The sequence below is a fragment of the Triticum aestivum genome, chromosome 5A (genome assembly GCF_018294505.1).
Source record: "Triticum aestivum cultivar Chinese Spring chromosome 5A, IWGSC CS RefSeq v2.1, whole genome shotgun sequence".
NCBI lineage: Eukaryota > Viridiplantae > Streptophyta > Magnoliopsida > Poales > Poaceae > Triticum > Triticum aestivum.
The window spans coordinates 611,560,666-611,586,756 of NC_057806.1; the positions used below are offsets into that span (position 1 = coordinate 611,560,666).

Sequence of the window (26,091 nt, forward strand, 5' to 3'; positions counted from 1 at the left end):
TCGATCCAAAGAAGTCTAGCATGGTATGCAAGCTTCAGAGATCCATTTATGGATTAAGGCAAGTATCTCGGAATTGGAACATTCATTTTAATGAAGCGGTCAAAGAGTTTGGCTTCATCAAGAACGACTGTGATCATTGTGTATTCAAGAAGGTCAGTGGGAGCTCAGTTGCATTTCTAATCTTATATGTGGATGACATATTATTGATTGGAAATGATGTTCAAATGCTTGAATCTGTCAATGACTCATTGAAAAATAGTTTTTCTATGAAGGACTTGGGAGAATTGATGTCGCTTGAAGCTACGTCGGTATTTCCCCAAAGAGGAAGGGATGATGCAGCACAACGGCGGTAGGTATTTCCCTCGGATATGAAACCAAGGTTCTCGAACCAGTAGGAGAACCAAGCAACAGAACGTAAACAGCCCCTGCACACAAATAACAACCACTCGCAACCCGACGTGTTAAAGGGGTTGTCAATCCCTTTCGGGTAACGGCGCCAGAAATTGGTGCTCCGACGGGAGAAAGTTGTAATAGATTGAATAAATAGATTGCAAATAAAATAAAGTGCAACAAAGTAATTTTGTATTTTGGGATTAATAGATCTGAAAATAAAAGCAAGGAAAAAGTAGATCGCAAAGGCAAATATATGACAAAGAGATCGAACCCACTAGAAAGCACCTCCTCCCTTTCTGTCACTGGGATCAAGCACCGTAAGATCGAACCCACTACAAAGCACCTCTTCCCATTGCAAGATAAATAGATCAAGCTGGCCAAACAAAACCCAAATATCAGAGAAGAAATACGAGGCTATAAGAGATCATGCATAAAAGAGATCAAAGAAACTCAGATACTTACATGGATATAAAAAGATAGATCTGATCATAAACGCAAAGTTCATCGATCCCCACAAACACACCGCAAAAAGAGTTACATCATATGGATCGCCAAGAGACCATTGTATTGAGAATCAATAGAGAGAGAGATAGGGGAAGCCATCTAGCTACTAACTACGGACCCGAAGGTCTACAAAGAACTACTCACGCATCATCGGAGAGGCACCAATGGAGGTGGTGAACCCCATCCGATATGGTGTCTAGATTGGATCTGGTGGTTCTGGACTCTGCGGCGGCTGGATGAATATTTCGTCGACTCCCCTAGGGTTTCTGGAATATTGGGGTATTTATAGAGCAAAGAGGCGGTCCGGGGGGCACCCGAGGTGGGCACAACCCACCAGGGCGTGCCTAGGCCTACTGGCGCGCCCCGGTGGGTTGTGCTCTCCTCGGAGCACCCCCCAGGTGCAGCCAGGGCCCATTACGTTCCTTCTAGTCCATAAAAAATCTCTGCAAAGTTTCGTGGCATTTGGACTCCGTTTGATATTGATTTTCTGCGATGTAAAAAACATGGGAAAACAGCAACTGGCACTTGGCACTATGTCAATAGGTTAGTACCAAAAATGATATAAAATGACTATAAAATGATTATAAAACATTCAAGATTGATAATATAACAGCATGGAACGATAAAAAATATAGATACGTTGGAGACGTATCAAGAAGCAGCTTAAATTTTGGGAATCGAGATCTATAGAGATAGATCGAGAAGGCTTATTGGATTAAGCCAGAGTGTGTATATTGACAAGGTGTTGAAGCGGTTCAACATGCAAGATGCCAAGAAGGGTTTCTTACCCATGTCACATGGCATTAGTCTTATCAAGACTCGGAGTCCTTCGACTCCTGATGAGCGAAGACACATGGATGGGATTCTGTATGCTTCGGCTGTTGGGTCCATCATGTATGCTATGGTATGTACTCGTCCCGATGTTAGCTTTGCTCTTAGCGTGGTGGGCAGATACCAGGCTGATCCAGGTGAGAGTCACTGGACAGCTGTTAAGGATATCCTTAAGTACTTGAGAAGCACTAAGGATATGTTCCTTGTTTATGCAGGTGAGGATGAGCTCGTTGTGAAGACTTACATCGATGCTAGTTTCCAAACCGATAAGGATGATAGTCGATCGCAATATGGGTTTCTGTTCATTCTGAACGGAGGAGCAGTGAGCTGGAGGTACATTGTGGCTTCTGAAGCTGCAAAACAAGATGTTTAGGTGAAGAATTTTATTTCTGATCTTGGTGTGGTTGAGAGCGTGTCCAAGCCATTGGACTGCTATTGTGATATAGTGGTGCCATCGTGCAACTCAAGGAACAACGGAAGAGGTGATGTAAACATATGTGAGGTACATACGGATGCAAATGTTGCTGATCCATTGACGAAGCCTCTCCCACGGCTGAAGCATGAGGTGCACATGAGCTCCATGGGCATACGATGCCTAAATGATTGACTCTAGTGTAAGTGGGGGACTGTTGGAGATATGCCCTAGAGGCAATCATGTGATGATGATATTTCCATATGTATTCATGAGTCATTTGTATTGTCCTTGAACATCATCAATGATATGTATCAATAAGTATGTGACTTGTTTGTGGAACTATGTATTGTATGTTGATTGTTCTAATGGTCCCTAGTCGATAAGGTTATGCGGACACATATCCTTAACTAGTATACGACTCGGTTGATGACTATGTTTCACAAGTCATGTGCATGGAGATGCTAAACCGATAATATGGACCCGGGGATGGAGATCACCGAGTCAGACAGACCAACTTTGAGACGCGGCGAGATATAGTCATCTGTTAGTCTCAAGTACAATGTCTATGCCATGTCCTAGACCTGAGGTCCTCGCATGTTCTCGGGATGAGGATCGACTCACTTAGGGTCTATCAAACGCTACTCCATAACTAGGTAATTATAAAGGTAGCTTTCGGGTGAGTCTGAGACATGCCGCGAGACATGGTTGACCAAGATGGGATTTGCCCCTCCTATTTGGAGAGATATTCTTTGGGCCCTCTCAAGTGATCAGATTCAGAAAGCATGGCCATGCGACTTGGGTTAAATGTTAACCCAGTTTGGGAATCTATATTACGGTTTCGAGAAGAGAGGTTGAGCTATCACAAGGGTGACAAGTACTCGCCTTGAGATCGACAATATATATCGTGAGGCAAAAGAAATGTTGCATATGACACATTGTCGAGGTTTGTCAAACGACTTTACGCACACATGGGAGTTGGCACGTTCTGCTAGGAGCTGCTACCAACTATCGACTTGGTCGTGTCCATGCGTACGTGAACCTATGGGGCGCACACTTAAGGGGCTGCAGCCCATTCGGATTGGATCCTAGTGAAAATGGATGTGTACTCCTAGTGGGCTAAGTGTTGAGCCCACCTCGGAGGTCTATATAAAGGGGAGTGGGCATACCACTTAGGGTTAATCTTTTCTAACCCTGGTTAGCCACCGCCACTCCCTACGTCCATGATGTGCGACCAGACCTAGCAGTTCGCCGCCCCCGCTGCACCCCGCACGTGTGGATACATTGGAGGTATCACATCTGCGGTGCTTGGACGAACAGTTCGAGGGAACCCCGAGGTGCCGTTCGCGGGAGATCACCGTTCACGGGTCTTCACTGTTCCCGGGAGATCACCGTTCACGGGTCTTTGCTGTTCATGGGAGATCGGCGACGCTAGGAGGAGACGGCCCGGATATGCACAAGTGATGACAAGCTGCACAAAAAAGAGAAGTGTTGCTCTGTTGGGCTAGTCTAGATCTCAAACACTATGCCCAGAAACAGGTTGGTCTGGTCGGAGTGTTCCGGTGATCAAACATTGGATTAGGCGATCATGGGAGAGGGCTTCTAGGATTTTTTTCATTTGAATTGTTTAAATGGGTGTTTTTTCCAGAATGCATGCCTGATTCATCCACACTAGGTGGTAGATTCTGTGACCCATGCTTGGTAGTTCCTGTGTCCACGGAGGGGATGGTTTTTAGGCCGAGTGTGATGCACCCTCTCCATTTGACGGCTTTAGCTCGTTGATTTGTGCGTGTCATCCTTGCGCAGGGGTCATGCTAATCTTCTCTGTATCGTTCCAATTTTATCGGATGTCCCCGAAGGGACTTCAGCTTGTTGATTTGCATGTTCTGTTGTCGTTGGTTTTGTGCCCTAGCACATGTCATTGTGTTTAAGTTCTTGTTTCCTTCTTTCACAAAAAAAAGTTCTTGCTTCATTTGTTTTGTTCAGTTGTCAACATTTGTATGGTTATTGGGTCGTCATTTGTTGGAATTATTTTTTGTCTGGTGTTAGATATTGTCACATGCATATTTTTTCAAATTTTGAAATGTTAATTAATAATAATTAAGTAATGTTGTGTGACTTCAATTCTTAGAAGGAATTACAACTTCTGAGTACTTACTTAAAAATTTTAAACCATGTCATGCAAGTTGGATTGACACAACTATCCGGCAAAAATGATTCAAAGTGTGTGAATAATATGACTTTCTCAAATATATTATTTCGATCTTAATTTGGATCTTCGCCCTAATCAAATGATACAGTAGATAAAATGACATCTCTGAATAGACCATTGCAAAAATGGAGTTTATTTGCGTTTAGATTTATTTAAAAAAAATCCAATTGTCAGGAAATCCTTCCCTCTGGATTCCACAGCATGTGTCTTATGCAATGAAGATGAGATGGAGGACAGAACCCATTTATTATTTGCATGCTCATTCAGTCAAAATTTCCGATGGAATATTGATTTTGAATGGAACACTGATTTGACTGTTCATGACATGATCTCTGATGGCAAATTAAGACATAATCTACCTTTCTTCATGGAAATTGTGACTGTTGGATGCTGGAGTATATGGAATCAGAGAAATGGCTTGATATTTGAAGATACACCATGTTCCATAACCTCATGCAAATTTGACTTCATCAAAACTTTCAAGCTCACCATGCTGAGAGCAAAGCCTAGCTTCAAGGATGGCATGTCATCCTGGATAGACAACATTTGAACAATAATGTAATTTATTTTTATACCTTTTGTAACCTTCTCACTCTGGTTGTTCCCCCAACAACCATTGTACCCAGCACCTTTTAGTATTTCTTATAATGAAAATGACACACAGTAGGGTTTTTGCCCTACTGTTTTATGGTCGATTTTTTTCCAATTAATCATATAATAAAAAATGAGGGCAGATAATATGAATCCTCCATAAATAATACTGGAAAAATGTTTAATAGTGTTTGAATATTTGGTTATTTTAATATAAATTTTGGTATTTATAAGACCCTAAAACTACTTTAGGAATTTAAAATAAATTTAAACGATTTGATTACATAAAAACCTATTTATAAAATTTACATGGAGAATGAAATATCTTTCCTAGACTCTCCATATTTTATTGAGCCTATTTTCATTTTCTAGACATTTTTGGCAACTATAAGAGGCCATAATCATTTCCATATAATTATTTAAATACGAAAATTGTCAACGAAAACCACATAAATTCTAATTGGGCCATATGTCCACTTTTGGCTCATCCTATTCTCTCTCTCTCTCTTCCCACGCCCTACACCGTGGCATTTCCTATTTGGCGCTGCAGGCGCCGGTTTCTACTATTTTTGCTAACCGGCGCCTGCAGCAGCTACTCGCGGGCCGTCCCATCTCACCTCCCTTTTTCTGCTGAAAAAGCAAAAACAGCGCGGGTGAAGAAAATCGAACCAAGGACCCCACAGATCGAACCACACCGCAACAACCACCAAGCCAACACGCCCGACGTGGTTACCCATTATTCCGACTTTTCTTATTTCTTATTTCCTCTTTCCTTTTTCCTTTTTTCCTCTTTCCTTTTTTCCTGGTTTGGTGATTTCTTTAAAATTCGTGAAGTTTTCTTAAAATGGACGAGTTATTTTCTCAAAACTGATTTTTTTTTTTGTTTAATTCAATGATTTTTTTTTCAAATTTGATGAGCTTTTTCTAAATTTTTGATTTTTTTTAAATTCACAAACTATTTTCAATTTTGATGAACTTTATTGAAATTTGATGATTTTATTCTCAAAACTGATTATTGTTTCATTCAATTCAATGAACTTTATTCAAATTTGATAATTTTTTTCATTTTTTTGAAAATCCATGAACTCTTTTCAATTTGATGAACTTTTTTGAAATTCGATAAACTTTTTTAAAAAATGGATGAACTTTTTATCATTTTTATGAACTTTTTTCAGAATAAATGAACTTTTTTCAAATCCAATGAATTTCTTTTTCAAATTTGTGAACTTTTTTCAAATCCGGTGAACTTTTTTTCAATCAAAAAATGAAAAAAGTTCATCAATTTGAAAAGAGTTCACGAGTTTGGAAAAAAATCATCATATAAGGAAGAAAAATGAAAAAAGGGAAAAAGGAAAGAAGAACTTAAAATCATCATATAAGGAAGAAAGTGATGTAACCTATTGGATGTGCCGTTGTGGATTAGGAGCTCCCCTACACCGTAGTCCAAGCCCACATTTGGTTTTCCTTTCTTTTCTCTTTTATTTTCCTTTCGGCCTAGTTTTGCCCAATTAAATCCCATAGATATTTAGCCCATGGACACGACGCGACATCTCCTCTGTATGCTATGTATCGCCTAATGCGAGCTGCAGCGTTCGCTCGAGTCAGGGATCCTCGTAAATGGGCGGGCCAAGCTAGGTAGTTGTTCCTCTCTTTTTTCCTAGTTTCACATTTTCTCTTTTTTTGCCTTATTCTTTAACTTTTTATTATATTTGGAAAAATTATAAATATATATATATATATATATATATATTATAAAAATCACTTTATATACAAAAATGGAAAATGGTAATCATGCAATTTCCAAATGTTAATCATGTATAAAAATGGTTTTCATGTATACAAAAAATGTACAATGCATCTGGAAAAGTGGACATAAAAATATATGTTTTTAAAATGCTAATAATGTATTTAAAAAAGTTATGTGTTTTAAAAATGTTAAACATGTATAAAAAATGTTTATGATGTACACCAAAGAAGTACAATATGTATGGAAGAAACTAGACATCAAAGATATATAAAAAAAATATGATTAAAATTGTTAGTCGTGTACCTCAAGAAAGTTAATCGTGTATTCTAAAAATGTTAAACATTTAAATGTATAATGTGTATGGAAAAGTTTACATAAAAAATGTGTGTTTTAAATCATGTGCTAAAAAAATATAGAATGTGTATGGAAGAAACTAGACAATGCGAGAAATAGCTCTCACGCGTTACTACCACCAGGAACATAGGAGGAGCATGCTACAGCCATGGCGCCCCTCACCTCTTCCTCTCCCTCTTACACTTAATTCGTTCATCCTTTCAACTTGCCAGGAACACAAAAAATCCTTAGAATTCCAGGTATAATTCATCTAGGGGAATAAAACCACACTTTGATGACTTAATTATCCAAATCGACCTCATGCACCAAATGCTACTAGTTGTCAACGAAATTCCAATCTCTCTTCGCGACCTATAACCATGGGGAGTTTTGAGCCCCATGGGGAGTTCATCGCAGCCCCATGCCATTGTCATAAGTTTTGACCCCCATGGGCGAGTCGTTTATGTCACTTATGCGTCCAATTTCTTCCATCAGAGAACCTTGCTTTGACCTCTTCAACATCCAGGACATGGTGGTGCACCCATTCAACAACATTGGCCGCGACGACACCAAACCATGCCATGACACTGTTTCTATGGAGCTTCCGTGATGGATTTGCATTGCCGAAGTCGCTTGATGCTACACCTACGTCTCCACCGTGACATCAGGAAGACCGCCGACCTTCCCATAGACACAAAAGACACCCATATCACCAAGTGTTGCTTCATCAGTCCTCGACACACATCGATCAACTACGATGAGCATCTTTCGCTCAACCTCACTCTCTTATTTCTTGTCCAAAGTCAACCTCATGTTTATTAGTTCTCCTTACACATGCTTACCTGAGACCATGATATCCTTTGAACATCAACTTGTATACTCCATGTGCTCTTGAACTCACGTGATTATATTTTGTGTCATCTTTCAAAAGAATCAAACTATTCTTCCACATACTCCCTCCGTTCGGAATTACTTGTCTCGGATATGGATGTATCTAGAACTAAAATACATCTAGATACATCATTTCTGCGATAACTAATTTCGAACGGAGGGAGTACATTCCTAGGATCTTATCATCTATTGTGTGGCATAGTGACATTTAGGTTATACTTGGACCCATTTGAAAATATTCAAAACTCAACTGAAAGCCTTTTTTTAGCACCTCGAGAGGAGGCAGGGGTCCTGCATTTCATTAAAAAAAGAGAATTGTCCAGTTAATTAGAAATAACCGGGCTAAAACCCAACACACACACACACAGAGAGAGAGAGGGGCGATTTAGGAGCTCATTACTGCAGCTGATCATCTCTATTTTGTTATTCAGGACCAAAAACAAACTCTCCTTATAGGTTTCTTTCTTTCTCAACTGCCCCCTGGGTTGTAACAAAATTCTTTGACAGTGCAAGATTGAGAAAGTCAGGGTACTGGCCTACTGATTTTAAACTTCAAAGAGCCTGAGTGAAGCAAAGGGCCAAACTAGTTGGTTCTTTCTGAAATAGGCCGACACATTTGCTGTTCTGAGATCCACTGTGAAGCAGGACAACAACAACAAAAATAAAGTGGAAACACGTACTCCCTCTGTAAAGAAATATATGAGTATTTAGATAACAAAGGGAGTAGTTGCCTCCCACGGCTAGCATGACACTTTAATAATTGAATTCCACATCAGTAAAACGCTAACCACGGGGTCACCATTTGCATGGAGAAAGACGAGATAGCCAATCACCTGCATGGGTATATATATGGCACCCTTGAACACAACTCCAAGCAATGCATGTCTAGAGCCTCAAAGTGTTAGCACCACCTCATTTTTCATAGAGGAAATAGTGGAGAGCAGTATATGAACACGCCGAAGAGGAGTTGGTGACGGAGCCCAGTTTAGTATTGGAATTCACCCTCAAAATGTCATTTGGTGACTGCTACGGCCTACGGTGGTGCCGGAGACAGGTGACGCATGTTACCGCCAAGCTCAGGGAATTCTTCAGCCTCGCTCGAATTTTTACTTCTTGGGTGGTTGTCAACAAAGATTAGAGCTGTCATTTTGGTTTTGTCATGCCAATGTAAATGTGGCTTGTAACTTGGAAGACTTTTATTATATGAATGAGACACATAGGCCGCTCGGACCGGAGTGTGGCGTTGCAAAGACCGGGCTCCATGGAGCTCGTTTTGCAAAAAAAAAAATCAAAATATATATAAAAGTTTCAAAAAATGCCAATTTTTTTGTACAAATACATATGCATATTCTTTAAGTATGTATAAATTTTCAGTAACTAATTTGATCATCTGCATGCTACACAAAAAAGACAAATATCTGACACAAATACAACAAAGAAAAAGCCTATTTCAATCTGTGTATTTATCTTTTTTGTATACACCACATATGAATACATATGTTTATGAAAATTTGTACACATATACTTCAAGTATATGTCTATATGAAAACATTTTTTCAGATTTTTTTGAGTTACGGAAAAGGTATTTTGGCTGAGAAATATATATAGAGCTCAGTGAAGCTCGGCCTCTGCAGCCACTTTTCGGCTCGGACCGCCCCATCTCATCTCCTCCTGCCTACCTAGCAGTTGCCAAAGGAAACTTTCAAGAGAAGTCTCTCTGCCTGATGGTTGCGGCGGGCTCATCTCCTCACGTTGCTAGGAGCCCTTCGGCTCGAGCGCAGCGGCAGCCCTAAACGCTGCACGCTTCGGCGGAGCCCAAGCGCCAGGGCGGCGGCCGTGCTGCTATGCTGCAGGGTTATTGTGGCGCTGGCAACATATCTGGCCCTGCATTGGCCGACGACAAGTCGACAACTGCTGGCGGCGATCTAGCCAGCGGTCGGGATGATGCTTTTTGCATCTTGCTCGTCGGGAGCATCTGGCTTACATCATGTCTTCTGTGGGCAGCGGTGAGGTGGATCTAGTGCGACCTGATTTGATGAGGGTCGGTTTCCTTGTCTCGGACTCCTACCGGTGTGACATTGAATGAGGGGTGCGCGATATAGCCATTTGGCTTCTCACGCCGGTATCCTTTTGGCGGACACCCATCGGCACGGGTACTGGCGGTGGTGCGACTAGATCCACCTCCTTTTGCTCGTCGAGCAGCATGCGGAGGCCCCAAAATAATTCCCGGTGCCTTCCAGTCCCAGGCAACCTGTCTGCATATGTGTGATATATATGGTGGTCGCCACTAGGAGGTGATAAAAAGAAGGTATGGGAAGACCTATAGGCGGCATGTTAGCACGTTGATGTGAAGACGCTTTGCCCGAGTCACTGTATTTATCAGATTATTCATGGTCTCTATGCTATGTGATTCTCAAATATGTCGCTTTATTTTGGTTCGCTTTTATTCGGGAACGCTAGGTTCTCCTATGGCTCAAGTTGTTGTGTGACAAGATGCATCTAATGGTTACTCCTGCTGTCCAGGTGCACCGCGACCAAGGCAGAAGGGAAAATGAGAGAACCTAAAATTTATTTGCTAATTAATACTTCCTCCATTCCATAATGTAGTGCTTCTTCTATCCACGTGTTTCAACTTTGACCGTAAATTTAACTATCAAGACCGATGGTGGTGGGAGCAAAAATTATATCAATGAATTCGTATTCGAAAGAAGTTTTCAATTATATAATTTTTCTCCCGCCGCAGTTGGTCTCATTGGTTAAATTTATGGTCAAAGTTGCACCTCGGAAAACGCGGGCGCACTATATTTTGAAATAGAGGGAGTAGCATTTCATGCAAGGAATTAACCAGTGCATGTCGTGTTTAGTAGTCTTAAGTCACTGAAAACATACATGCCTCACATCTCTTATTGGTTCGTTCCTATATTTATATCAAGAAACAAGAAACGAGGTGAAAGTTAATACATCGCACCTAAGTGTTTTGAGATTATTTGATTTTTGTTAGATGATTTATACACCTAGATGGAGGGAGTACTAAGAAAATGTGAAATTCACAACCGATATTTAGTCAATACAGACCCATCCGACCCGCATTAAACCATCATTCCTTCTACACCTAACCGTATTTTGTTCTGTCATAGACTCGCATGCGTTTCAGAAGATTGCATGTGTCTTCTTGACTGACGACTATATAGAAAGATTCGTTGGATGCAATCACATTTTGTTGGATTTGTTCAATGCTGATTTCCCTACATGCAAAATCAATTCAGTTTTTAGAATATTTTGCAGAGAGAGAGAGAGAGAGGCATCTCTGTTCTCTAAACAGGCCATATAAAGTAACACATGAAGAAGTAGGGCGCTGAAGAATACAAGATGGTTACGTAGCCCTCTTACAAAGTCAATCTTGAGATAGATGACACATGGATAGCACATGCGACTACGTTACCTACGACGAACACCAAGAAAACTAATCACACCCATGCTACGACCTAGCATACCTAAACTCCATAACAACGCCCACAAAGGGAAACCGGCGCAGAGCGTCACCGTTACCGAGTCCACACGAGACAAAGGTCTTCACACGGAGCCTTGACACGGAGAGAATAATCATGACAACATCTTCGAAGAAAGCAGCACCCACGGGTGTCGTCGTCGTCGACTCCAAGGCATAAAGCTTTTGCTCGGCATGTCACACGTGTCACTGCGAGGTCACTAGGAAGAACATGGCGATGCTAGATCCCTAGATCCGGATCAGGACACCGCCCCTCCAAGAAGTGGGCACGTCCGAGCTACCTGCCGCAACACCTCCCGTTGTCCACACAACCCAAGAGGAGAGCCATCACCATCGCAATGATACCCGCCGGAGAGCAACTACGTGGACCACAATCCGGAGCCGCCACCTTGGCATTCCTGTTGCTAGATAGTGTATGCCGCTCACATCACAGTGCACTCAACCACGATAGGAAGAGCGACCATACTCCATCTATTCTTAGCCCGGCATTAGTCCTCGAGTCTGGGTAAGAGCCTCCACTGTAGGAGACCCCCACACCTGCGTCCCCTGCCACGCGTCTCTTTTTGTTCGAAAATACATTATTTCGTCTCAGATATACCCAACCAGCCTCCGCATGGCAACGAAATTATTTGACAGTGCAAGCTTGATGAAGTCTGGTACTGACCTATGGAATTAACAGAGATGGAATAGGAACCAAATTCAGGTATATGAGAACCTGAACTGGAGCTGTAGGACTGTACGTCCATGTGGCCAATTAAGAACAGAAGATGGAGGTGCATGATTATCATATGGATGGCAGTGAGGAAGCGTTCCCTTGTTTCAGTTTGAAGGATACAGAGCTTTGGAATAAATTGCTCACCCGCTTTGGGTGAAGCCATAAGCCAACAAAATAGGGTCTAAATCATCTTGCATTTATCAATCTCGCAATCTATCTAACATCCTGGTTAGTAATCTTGGCTCTAAACAAACATCGTAGCATTACTTATTTATAAAATGCAACCTCGGTTCCTAAACATAAGAGCATTATAATTTGAACTGCGAAAACGACTTACATTTAGGAACAGAGGGTGTAATAAATAGCAATATATGTGTACCGACTTAGCAAGAAGAAAAGTATATAGAAACATATTGTATTGAGAACTCCAGATATCTGTGTCCATATGCGCAGTTAAGGAATTTGGCAATCTTCAGAATACATGCCATTGGGTAGTTGTGACTTGTGACATACTGATATATTTATGAGCCCCAATCGATCATCATTAGAAATCATGAAAATTGAATACTTTAAGAAATTGTAGAATACATCATGATCAACATGGAACAATGTTCATCATGAAAATTGAATACTTTAAGAGCATTATAAATCATGGAACAATAGAAACATATTGTATTGAGAACTCCAGATATCTATCACTGACTCGAAGAACTACGATCTAGCGCCAAATGGAGTCCTTTTTAGGGAAATTAATGCCCTTGCTATGTTGCATTTTAGTTCTTTTTCTATCTCTTTTTGCCCACGGGTTTGTAATAATATTGCGGATGCTCTAGCGACGCACGGGTCGAAGATGGTGCATGTGTCCCAAGCCGTATGGCCGGGCGCTGCTCCTAATTTTATCCGAGACTTGATTGCCGGCAATATTGCTGGGCACAGTGGTTAATTGAAATGAAATTTCATATTTCAAAAAAAAATCAAGCTATTATATCATCTACAGCAACAATTTCTCAAAAAAAAATCTACGGCAACAACTACATGCAGTCATTTCTATAAAAAATGCAGCCATGCATTTCTGTATACTGTTACTGGTGCACGCTACAAATCCATGTGGGGTGCGAATTGACGGGGGATTTCAGGGTCGCAGATTCACTGGCGGCATCGGCAGGCCTTGGTGGAGAGCAGAGAACACATTACAGAAGGTCAGGCGGGAGTTGAGTTGTGGCCTTTGGGCCAAGACACATGGCTGCGGTTCTTAGAAGAATCGGTGCGACTCTGCGGTCTTGACTGGACTACATTCATGCGACGGACACATGCACATGACCGAATTCTCATGGAACACCAGGTTGAGGCCCCAAAATAATTCCCGGTACCTTCTAGGCCTAGCCAACACAACGGCATGCTTGATATCTTCTCTTTGGATGTATATATGATCTATGTTGAACGTCACTAGAGGAACCGGGAGCACGGAGGAGGCTTGGAAAGCTAGGACATGCATATTGTTGATGTGAAGACACTTTGCCCAATTCATTCCATTTATTATCAGATTATTAGTACTCAATATGGTGACGATGTCATGTATTCAACATTTATCCAATAGTTTAAACTCAAGATGGAGTTTGAGTTGAAACCATGCAATGGTCTGGTTTGCTTATCTATCTAGGTTAAGAGCTTAATCGATTTGGTACCAATAATTAGCAAGTCAAATGTTGGCAGATCTACAAAAATCGGTTAAAATTGCTTGACTACCAACTACAACGCCCTTATACTACTATTATTATGTATTGGAGGGAGTAATTCTCACCATCTCTAAAAAAAAATTGGCAACTTTAGATTGGCAGTGCCGAATCTTGGCATTAAATCAAAAGTAACTAATTTCCCCTCAAAATTAAATGCAATCCCGCAATACCAGGCTAGTACTAGCTCCTTTCGATGACGTCACCCCATATCACATCTTTCCCCCAATCCAGGATCCCCGATCTTCTCCGCCGACGTGCCCGCAGCCCGCAGTGTGGCCTCCCAGCCAGCCAGCCACTCGTCCCGCTCACACAGACGTGCCATGCCGGCCCATGCCCTCGTGCGCCGGTTACGTGACGCAAGCGGTGACACACCGAACGAAGGCCCAGAATCCTCCAGCCGGTACGTACACCACCCGTTCGATTCGATCTCCTCTCACACACGTTCTAGCTCTAGTCAAAACGTGCCAGACTATTCCGGATACACACGATCCCACCCTCCCCTCCCCCCTATAAATCCTCCGCTCACCTCATCTTCATCCTCACTCATCACCCACACAGCCTACACAACACAAACACAAGCACAGATCGGTCGAGATTCAAGGCAACCGGGAGCAATGGCGGGCGAGAAGGGGCTGGTGCTGCTGGACTTCTGGGTGAGCCCGTTCGGGCAGCGCGTGCGCATCGCGCTGGCCGAGAAGGGCCTGCCCTACGAGTACGCGGAGGAGGACCTGATGGCCGGCAAGAGCGACCGCCTCCTCCGCGCCAACCCGGTGCATAAGAAGATCCCGGTGCTCCTCCACGACGGCCGTGCCGTCAACGAGTCCCTCATCATCCTCCAGTACCTGGAGGAGGCCTTCCCGGACGCGCCCGCTCTGCTCCCCTCCGACCCCTACGCGCGCGCGCAGGCCCGCTTCTGGGCCGACTACGTCGACAAGAAGGTCTACGACTGCGGCTCCCGCCTCTGGAAGCTCAAGGGCGAGCCGCAGGCGCAGGCGCGCGCCGAGATGCTGGACATCCTCAAGACCCTCGACGGCGCGCTCGGGGACAAGCCCTTCTTCGGCGGTGAGAAATTCGGGTTCGTCGACGCCGCCTTCGCGCCCTTCACCGCCTGGTTCCACAGCTACGAGAGGTACGGCGAGTTCAGCCTGCCGGAGGTGGCGCCCAAGATCGCCGCGTGGGCCAAGCGCTGCGGCGAGCGGGAGAGCGTCGCCAAGAGCCTCTACTCGCCGGACAAGGTCTACGACTTCATCGGCCTGCTCAAGAAGAAGTACGGCATCGAGTAGGCGCGCCGACGGACGGACGGACGGGCCATGCAGGCGACAGCCGGCCCGCCGTCCGGAGGGAAGCAACAAATAAATCAGGGAGCGATTTGGGTGGCCTACAATGCGTACGTCTGGATAGAGTATTTCTTTCTTTCTTTCTTCGTGGAATAAAGTGCTCCGTGTGTGTGTGGTTGGTGGTTGTTGGTTGGATCAGTCAGTGTGTGTGGGTGCGTGTTGTGTACTCAGTACTCGTGATGTGTGTGTGTGTCAATGTGTCAACCCTGGTCTTCGGTGGGGGCAGCACCGAGTTGCCACCTGCCATTCCATTTCCATTCCGGGCGATGAATAAATTAAAAAAGAGTCTCATTTGTTTAAATACGGACCGTCTACCAAACACTCACAAGGGTACGCTGGTGCGGAAGCAGACCGTCTTTGCGATCCGCTAAATCGTCGGATTCTCGCTATGTTTTAAGTTTTTTTTTTCAAGTGTGTCTAGGGCACATCTAGATGTGCTTTAATTATTGCACATCTAAATGAGTGAATCAAGTATAAAGAGAAGAAGAAGAAAAATTCACACGAATCTCAACGTAAGATCAATGACATAGAATTTAAATATACAATACTTATGACACATCTAGAAATGCTTTAACAAAACTGTTTTTTAAACTTGATCATTAAACTTGTGGGATTCCTCACATGGTTTACGTTTTGAATTTCTGAAACTCGATAATTTTACAGTATTGCTAAAGCACATCTAGATATACCATAAGTATTGCATATCTAAGTCCTATGCTAATGGTCTTACATGAAGATTCGTGCAACCATTTTTGCTAGTATTTTTTCTTTTTCTTTCTAGTTTGATTGAGTCATTTAGATGTGCAATAACTAGAGCACATCTAGATGTGCCCTAGACACATTCATAATTTTGTTGTTCCCTTCTAATATTACTACTGTGTACTAGTATAAATGTCTGTGTGTTGCAACAGGCTTGAAATCTTGCAAGCCTGCTCCATGTGTCATTAGGTACAATTTCTTGTTTTACCCCACCATGGAGTAGTTGGAATCGCTGTGATTTATTAACCATCATGACATGGAACCATATTTTACAAATCTTATATTCATACAACCTTCCTTAGCTAAAAGATAGGCAACTTTGTTCGCCAAATGACGCACCCAGCAAATCTTGGACTCCGCAAAGTCCTGAAGAATTTACTTGTCATTACGCACCATTTTTTATATTCAGTTTCAATAAATGTTTGTATTAATGTTGCATTGATTATTACTTCTCGATTGATTTTTTTGTTAAAAAGCCATCTAGACAAAAATGCATGTGCGTTGTAACGGAGAAAAAAGAGCCCTTAGATCATTTGTTCACCTTCAAATCAAGGTCACCTTGTGACTGCTCAATTGTATATACTCCATTCGTCCATCTATATAGGGTCTAAGGCATTTTCATGTAACTTTGATTGCATGTTAGAGCAATAATATATGATATGCAAGTTACACAAACCATACTCTCAAATACGTACGTGAAAGGTGCTTCCAATGATATAATTTTCACATTATACATCTCATATAATATTAATCTTATGAATAGTCAAAGACAATCTCGAAAAATGCATTAGGCCATATATATATGTGGATGGAGGGGGTAGCAGGTTTGCATTAAATATTAATTTGTCAACAATTCCCGGTATAGTTTTTATTCTTGAAGTATAGGTGATAAAGATGTGAAATTGCTGAGAAAGACATAATTGAGGATAAAAAAATCATAGAACAAGACATTAAAAAATGATAATCACCATCGAGTAATCACTGTGCAAGAAAGAGCAGCTAACTACCCTTATTGTAAGTAATATACAATGCATCAAGCCACTTAATATTTTTATGCATCATCTCTACTCCTAATGAAGCAGTTGGTAGTCTCGCTTCCAGGGTTTTTTTCGTCCCACCAAAGCCGGTTTTTTTTCGTCCTCAATCCCACCTCCCACGTCCCAGCGATTCCCCCCAGGACCCGCAAACCAAAAAAATGTTATGCATCGACGATTTCCAGCGGAAAACCTCCGGTCGATGGAGGAAAGAACGGAGTAAAAAAATCTACGAAATAAAACCTACGAAAATTAACCAGACGCCAGCACCCACGAGCGATTCCTTGTGCCCTCGAAGCACTCGCCCGCACGAGTCGTTCGCCGCCTTCATTCGTCCCTACGTCCGCCGCCGCCCTCCCAGTGCAAAGCAAGATCAGATCTGCAGCCGATCTCGTTGAAGGTCCGCGGCGGATCACTTTCACGTCGATCCCCTTCTGGAGTCTCACGCGGATCCCCTGATCTGGCGCTGTTGTCGTTCAGGATTCAGGATCCGCCGCCGATTGCTTCCAGGACCCGCCGCCGAACGCTTCCACGACCCGCCGCCGATCGCTTCCACGACCCCCGCCGACGCTCCACGACCCGCCGCCGATCGCTTCCACGACCCGCCGCCGATCGCGTCTAGGATCCGCCACCGATAGCGATGAAGGTATTACACAGTACACAGTTTATCATACAGCCAACGCATGCTCATACAGGCAATAGAAAGTTTATACACACATGATCTTTACTTTCTGTCACATTAAAATCACTCTTTTAGTGGGAAAGTCTATGCTAAGGAAACATCACATTGTAGGACATAATTGATCCTGTTGAAGAGTAGCACAGGTGAAAAAGACCAAAAAGGACAAGAGTGCTGATCCATTAACTTGCCTGTAGGTCACTCTAGACATGAGCGTGTGTAAAACCTTAATGTTCCCGTGCTCAGTTCCAGTAGTAAGATCCTAAATGTTGTGCCAGGTAGAAGTTATTTTGGTACCTGGTGTCAAAGAATTTCTAGGAAATAAACATTTCTCATAGTTCGGACCATAAGCAATGATCCTCTAGATAAGCAATAGTGTCAAACTATGAGAGGATATTACATTACATAGTCTGACACTGTGTAACCCTCTTTAATTTGAGTTTGAAACACACAAGGGTTTTGCATATGCAACAAGCTATCTTGAAAAAGTAATCTTAATGAAAGGTTCACTCCATGTCTATACTGTCTAAAAGAGGACCATGTCAGCAAACACAGGTTTTCAGTGTTGTTTTTACCTTGCTAGGTGTTGGACGACAATGCAACGGAGGAGGTGGATGCTGCCAAGATGCAATAGGCAGCTCCAGAGTACTGGGAAGCTGCTCCCACTCGTGTTGGTGGTTGCCATAGGTTGTGTGTGCGCCATAATCAAATGAGTTAGGGGCAGAAAATTGCTGTGAATACCAATGGTAGCCGGCTCCACTGCAGTTGTTGAAGGATGGCAGGGGTGCCTGAAATCATAGGCAACAGCTGATGGTAAGATGATGGAAAAATAGACACCTAGGCAACACATCAAAAGTAGCCCATCACAGCATAGCAGAAATACATAATTTCATCTTTGTTGCTTATTACTCCCTCCATCCCATAATGTAAGACGTTATTACATCCAACATCTTACATTATGGGACAGAGGGAGTATATTCCAATGAACTCAAATAATGAATTTAATATAACAGTTTAGTTGCTTTTAGGCTTACTGATTACATATTTTTAAACTTGGTGCCCGTAGTTTTTTTTCATCTTTTACTTTTAAAACACATAATGCAAAATTGGACAGAACATGTCAAGTTGGATCCATCAACCATGACAACACATGTGAGAGAATTTCTAATAAGAATATGTATCTTGCGAGTAATTTTTAACAAGTGAAGATGGTCCGTTCCAGGGCTACAGAGCTACAGGTCAATAGAGGAGATAGCAGAATATCATAAGCTTCATCAATGTTTTTACCTCATGAGGTCCAACCTCACTGTTATAAGTCAACTGCTGTTTTGATGGTGGTGGCTGCTGCCATAGTGCCTGGTGACGACCATGTACAGGGGCGAACGATGCATAACCAGGGTCACATGGTCCATCTGGCTTGTTGAAGTATTGCCACACTGGCTGGAATGGGTACATTCTAATTAATTTTGCTTGACGATGATGAGAAAATAGACAACTGTAAAATAGGGTATATGGAATACAACATAACAGATTGTTTTGGGGCCACAATGAATGCCCAGGGGGCTAGCTTGCCACATCCCACTTTTTGAAGCACTGCTGTTGTGGTTGTAAATGGTGCGTTCTAATCAATCTTGCTACCCCCACACGCGCTATTTCAAACTTTCTTGCCATCAGACAATGTTCATTTCATGTCAGGGAGCTGCCATTCCATATGTGTGTATGGGGAACAAACAGATTTCATAATAGGTGTTCTACTGAGCAAGGAAACTGATTTCAGAAACCAGAATTTCCATGTTGACAATATATGTGGTCAGGCAAGATAGCATCAAAAAAGTTTGAAAGTTAGTGCATTCTTTATCCTTAATCATACATGTCGACCGGTCTATTTTTGTTCTAGTTTCCTAGATTTCCTAGCTAAATATGTATAGTTCCTTTCGGTCAGCTAAACGTCAATATGTTGGATGATGTTGTGGAGATGGCCACGAGAGGGGGTTTGCATTTCCAAAGTCAAAGGTGGCCATCGCCTTGACCTGCCTGGACCTCCTGACCTTTCACAACGCTCAAACAGGAAACACATGTTGGAGGAGGAGACCATAGGCTAATTGTAAGCATCAACTATTTGTTAGCTATCAATCTTGTCCTTTGAGCATCTATACTTTATTTCTTAAACCATTATGCATGAGCTTTGCAGGATGATTTGGATGAGTGGATCAGAGGATGACATGAACATGTATTTCCATTCGATCATACCCAAAATGATAACGTATACCCTCACTTAACATGCATGTGCTTGTGTGGAGTGCCTGCAAAATTAATAGCTCAAGTCTCTCAACACGCGGATGTGGAGAGACTTCTCCTAGCGGCCATTGCAACTGTGATATGCATTTCCTTTGCTTTCGGCTCTTATCAAGTTTGTAGCGTCTGGGAATGTGCACATGAAAATCCACACGTAATAGTATTGCAATGCGATTTGGCTGTTATATTTTTTTCACACTGGTTTCTAGAGATGTTCAAGTTATCTCATATACTATATCTAATTATAATGGATAAGTTAGTGTACATACTGATTTGAAGATCCTTTTGCTGTCATACACATATTACTGCAGGACCATAGCGGACCATGGTAATGCGGAAAATCAAATTTCAATATTTAACACTCTTCTATGTGGATCAGTAAGTTTTTTTTATCTACTTTCACTTTTAAATTGCTTGTTGAAGACACTTGATTCACTTTGTGCCTGTTACTTTAATCTTGCTAAGTGCATACAGAAAAAATTCTACTTGCCCCTTGTCATGCACAAAATCGAATAAACATTGCAAATTACTTTACGTGAATCTGATCCTGTAGTTAAATATTATTTGGTCTAAGAAATGAGATGAAGCTTGTCCCTAGAATATATAATGGACTGAAAACAAAACCCAAGATGTGGCAATTCAAACACCCAAAAGAAATTACTTGCATACCTTGTTGAGATGATCTTTTTAAAGTTTATGCGTTTACCAGCTTCGTGAATGAATCACTTGAGCTCATGGTACTATTCTCACTTCCACTCCAACTGACTTCTTACTCCTGAAAGCAAACATAATTGAAGGTCACATAGTATACACAAGAATAAACACATCATTCATCTACTTTATATTTCCTACATTCAGTGTAGTACAAAGGTATAACCGAAAAAAGTAAATGTGCTGAGTCAAGAAAAAATGAAGATAAAGAGAATAGTAAAATACAGAGCTCGCCTAAGAAGTAAGACTGCTTATGAATTGTGACTTGTGACAGAAGAAAATCAGGTAGGTATGCAGGGGTGATTTATTACAGGTGGATAACCACATGATGAAGAATATATTTTAGTAGAGATGAAGAATGCCTACATCTGTAGTATCAGTCCTTTATTTTATCCATTTTAGTAGGGATGAAGAATATACCAGGGGAAACGAGAAGCTTTTTTTGGCATATGCCAACTTTCTAAATGCTTAGCATGCAAAACTTAACAGGAAAGATATAACGTCGATGTGTTCCTGCTTGTTACAGTAAGTCCAGGTGTAGAATTAATTTTTTTTACACTCTACTGGATATAATAGTACATGATTGCGATGCAACTCATGGGAGTTTTGACAGCCAACATCCACTGCTCCCGTATTTGTAATAAGACCAACATCTACAATGTGAGCAGCATGATTTTGTTCTCTCCTTGTCTTGGCTACTGACCAGGGGATCAAAGTGCAACCATTTACTTTAATTTCCTTGTAGATAGCATGGAGTATGGACAAGTTTGGGCCCGTGTCTAGGACTGCGGAGACCACCATATAGGCATCCGATTCGAGTATGACAGTATCTTCCGAACATCCAGGAAAGAAGTGGCTTTAACTTCTTCAAAATCAAAACGAGGTATCTTTAGTATCTTCAGCCACAATACGACCTGCAGGCAGACCACAGGTGGAGTGTGCTTGGATGGCAACTTGGCCGCCAGCTGCACGCCCTTCCAGGTGGCCAGGCAGAGATTCTTTGCCTTGGCAACCGCCTTGGCCTGGAGCCATGCCAGGTCGTCGTCGTCGAGGATGGATGCCGGCAACAACATCGATCTCTGTGATACCGACGGAGTTGGTTGCGGGGCGAGACCATGGCGGGGCGGCACGTCAATCTATGTGATACCGACGGTGTTGGTTGTGGAGCAAGACCATGGCGGGGCGGCGCGAGGCCGTGGTGGGGAGAGGACATGGGCGTGACGCTGTGGAGGCTGGCGGGAGAGGAGGTCGGAAAAGCAGCGCCATGGTGGGGAGAAGCGACTTGTGTGAGCGGCTGCTGTGCAGTGAGGGGGCTACATGTACGGTGAGAGCGGTATGGTGAGGTACTTGTACATATAGGAGTGGCTACCTGTACGGCGAGAGCGGTCCTAAATACACCCAACAAGTGATCTAGACGTACCACATGGCACATGTGGCCAACTATCCATGGCACATGTGGGATGTGGCCTACCTATATATGTTAGGCCTCCTTTGGTTTGGAGGAATTTCATAGGAATTTTAGAGGATAGGATTCTTATAGGATTTTTTCCTTTAGAGCCCTTTGGTTCATAGGAATAGATTCCTATTCCTACATAGGATTGGTTCCTATTCTCCACATTTCATAGGAAAATAAAAATGAGCCTAGACTCAATGGAAAAATTCCTTTGGTGTCAACCAAATGACATCTCGTTTCCTATTCCTACTCATAGGATTTGAGATACATGCCATCTCATTTCCTACAAAATTCCTATTCCTATGATAATCCTATCCTATGAACCCGCCATCCCTCCTCCCCCTCCTTGCTCTCCCTTCGCCCATCACTGATAGCACAAGATCAAATTAGCCAGACCTGGAGGAAAAATTCCCGAGGAGTACCTTGCGTAAGCTAGGAGCATCAAGAAGGCGAGTTCCTCTAGGTTCTGTCTCTTCTCTAAAAGTATAATAGTTATTAGATTATGATCATGTTTTCTTCAGGTATACTACAATTGATTGTAGATTTAATCAAGCAGTCCTAGTAGGTGGGCTGCAACTGAAGAAACATAGATTCATCACACATTTTAGGCTGCATAGCCAAGCAAACTATTTTCATAGCCAAGCAAACTTCCACCACAACATGATGAACCTCTGTCAGCATAGGTGCACCTGATGGACCCCCCATCCAACTTCCACCACAAAAACTCATCCTTGGGCAAAGATTAACAAAATAAATATTGGCTTAGATGACTCTAAGGACTTGTAGTGTCTCTAAGTCATGAAGATATAGTCACATGATCGACCTCTGTTAGCTACAAAGATTATTTGGCATTAGATGACTCTAATGACTTGTAAGCACAATGCAAAATTCAGTCATGAAGCTCACCACACACATGTACATATGTACTGAAATCTAAAACATGTCAAAGCAGTAGACAAGCAGTTTTTAGAGCAAGCGGTAGACAAGCAGTTTTTAGAGCAAGCAGTAGACAAGCAGTTTAGTTCAAGCAGTTTTACTCATAAATTGCCATCACAACTCTTATCTGGGTGAATTTAGTTTGCAGTAGATGCACTGAAATTTACTGAATTTTGTTTGCAGTAGGAGTATTTGCAGTTCTGAATATATCGTTCACCCAGACAAATCGTGATCAATTTATTGTTCACCCAAACAAGCAACAAGAAAGCCTATAAAGTTATACTAACCAGGTTCTTTTCAATTATTCCTTTACATTCAGTACAACCTACAACTAAAGTACATAATCTAATAACTACCATAATCAAGAGATGCCAAAGCTATTCAGAAAGAAACCAATTAGTGTTGGCTGGAAGGAACTTCAGTGGCAAGCTCTGGATATAACTAAATGACCAAGCCAACCATCAAATCACAAACTTGCGAAACTAACAAGACATAATATTCCCACATGTAACTGTTCCACCTCAAGGCGCTCATAACCAACACCTAAACTGAAGATGAGCTATGAATCAAACAGACAATATATGTAACAAGTGATGTATAATGGGTGCCCGAGCACATTGCAACTGATTTACCCTCCTGACCGACAATTAGCACGACGCTGATGGTGCTTATGAGCGCATGAGAGAGATCACTAGAAGAATGAAATCAGTAGCCAGAACCCAGAGAAAGAAGACGTAGCTTGCAACAACCATGTAAAGAACGCCAGAGTGACTGAAAGTGTGAACTGACTGCAGTCCAGACGCCGGTATTCCGCGCAGAAGTTCATATCCTTCATGAAGAAAATCGTCACGCTGGCAGAGGCACAGAATCCAGAGAACATGAGAATCGCCATGACCTACAATGCATTCACAAGTGAAGTGATCACCCACATACCGTTGGTCAACCAAGAAGTAATGCAAAGCACCCATAACAACAAGTCTATTTAAGGCTGCCTTATTCTCATACAGGGAGGCAAAACAAAAGCTTGCCCAATAGAGAAGCATGACTTGCATTTTTCTTGAATTTCATTTTTTCCTAAGAACTAATTAATGTTGATAAAAAATATTGGGTTCAGTTGTTTCAGTGCATCCCTTCAGATAATTTAGGCGCAACTGCATGGACAATAGCAGTGACAAAGTGCACGACTTACCCAATCAATTATAACAAAGAACAATAGAAAATCCGGGGCATGAAGATCCCTGTTATTCCTCAGAGAAAATATATCCTGACAAGCCAAGCACAAACTCCACAAAAGCTGCACGATCAACACTAGATTCATGTAGCTGAAATAAAGAGAGACCATAATATACTCGTTAGTTGATGTCGACAAAACAAACTTAAGCTCCTGCCCAAGCAATTCTGAGAGTAATAAAGACACTTAAGACTTTATGTAGTTCATAGTCTCAATGATATGAACTTGATATGAAAAAGATACATCATTGGCGCACACTGGCACACTTGTACTCCTACAACAGTCAAGACATGTCACATGCTGACACAGAACCTAACTTGCACAATCCTCATAATTTTTTTATCATGGGAGTAGGTACTGAATGAAAACACGAGGTTTCGTTGTGAGTTTCAGATGGTACAGACTGGTCCCTGACTAGATGGCATCAAGTGAAGCTTAACTCGGAAAAATTCTAGGGACAGGTCAATTGATAGGATGGCCTAACCTGCATGTTTCCTAACTTGTGTAAGTTCTCAACAAGTGCACATGCCTAGAAGTTGGGCTCTGTCTGTGTGACATATAATCTTTGGGAATATTCAACTTGAATATTGGACGGCAACAAGAGTTTTGACACTGACAATCAGGATTCACTGGAAAACTAAAATGATGCAGCGCACATATTAGACAAATACTTGCGAAACTAAATATTTGCCACAAGTTTGCTAGAAACTTAATGATTTGCCCCTGACAAAATTCCCCCACGGTGAAATATCCAAACTCACCTGGCCTGGCTTGCACGATAGCGACGACGGCGAAGTGGTAAGCTGCGCTGCTCCCCCAGCCGCTGCTGCTCCGCCGCGGGGTCGCTGTCCTTCTCATCATCTCGTTGCCTAGGCGCTCCACCACCCCCTGCTACTCCGACCACCCGCTCCCCCTGTCGCTCCTGCTGAACCAGCTGGCCACGGTCGAGGACGACAGGCGCCAGCCGCGACCCGCCCAAGCTGCGCGATGAGGACGACAGGTGCCGGGCCGCGGCGGTCACCCTCGGGGCGGCCATGCCGGCCGAGCACTAGACCTCGTCCATGACGCACGACGACGGTGATGTGGAAGCCCCGGGTCTCGTGAGTGGGAGGGAAGGGGATGGGATGGAGCGGCGGTGGGAGACGATGGAGCCTCAACAAGCTCGCACCTGATTGTCGTCGGGTGTGTGGAGGGGAAGGGATGAGAAGGGGCGGCGGTCGTGGTTGATGAGGTCGCCGGCTGTGGGGGAGAGGGGAGGGAGGGGAGTGGGTGAGATCCAGTGAGTGGAGTGGATGAGGTCGCCGGCTGGGTTGGGTGCTTTTCTTTTTTTGAGTAAATTTTTTCTGTAATACTGCTGGGTTGGGTGCTTGTTGGGCCGTGCTGTATAGCCAATTTGGGCCTTTGATCGGCAATGTTTTCTCTCCGAAGAAAAAAATACACTAAAGTATATACATGGATCATATGAATAAATGTTTTAACCTTCAAAAACAAATACGAATAAATGTTGTTTTCTCAAAAAAATGAATAAATGTTTTTATACTTATTACATATATTCAAAGTAACACAAAAAAGTAAAATTGTAGGGGAAAAACCGAATATACTTGGTTTATGTTGGATTGCTTGCATGTTTTTATCTTTTGTCGGACAATTTTCCTTAGTCTGCATAAAAAATAAACTCTTCTACCAAAAAATATAAATAGTTTAAAATGATTTAAGAAATTTCAGATGATATATTATTTATATATGCACATTATAGTTGGTTGTTTCCTCCGAAATAAATGCA

The 26,091-nt window shown here is 42.5% G+C and overlaps 1 protein-coding gene and 1 non-coding gene across 2 annotated transcripts; one reads left to right on the top strand and one right to left on the bottom strand.

Annotated features, from left to right (window-relative positions):
- Window positions 1–3,899: 3,899 nt before the first annotated feature.
- On the bottom strand, window positions 3,900–4,003 carry LOC123109130 (U6 spliceosomal RNA). Its single transcript, XR_006452426.1, has one exon. It is a non-coding gene; the product is annotated as a U6 spliceosomal RNA (small nuclear RNA).
- Window positions 4,004–14,378: 10,375 nt separating this feature from the next.
- On the top strand, window positions 14,379–15,511 carry LOC542991 (probable glutathione S-transferase GSTU1). Its single transcript, XM_044527358.1, has one exon. It carries the CDS (start codon window positions 14,488–14,490, stop codon window positions 15,154–15,156), a length of 669 nt encoding a protein of 222 aa, XP_044383293.1. The 5' UTR covers window positions 14,379–14,487; the 3' UTR covers window positions 15,157–15,511.
- Window positions 15,512–26,091: the final 10,580 nt, after the last annotated feature.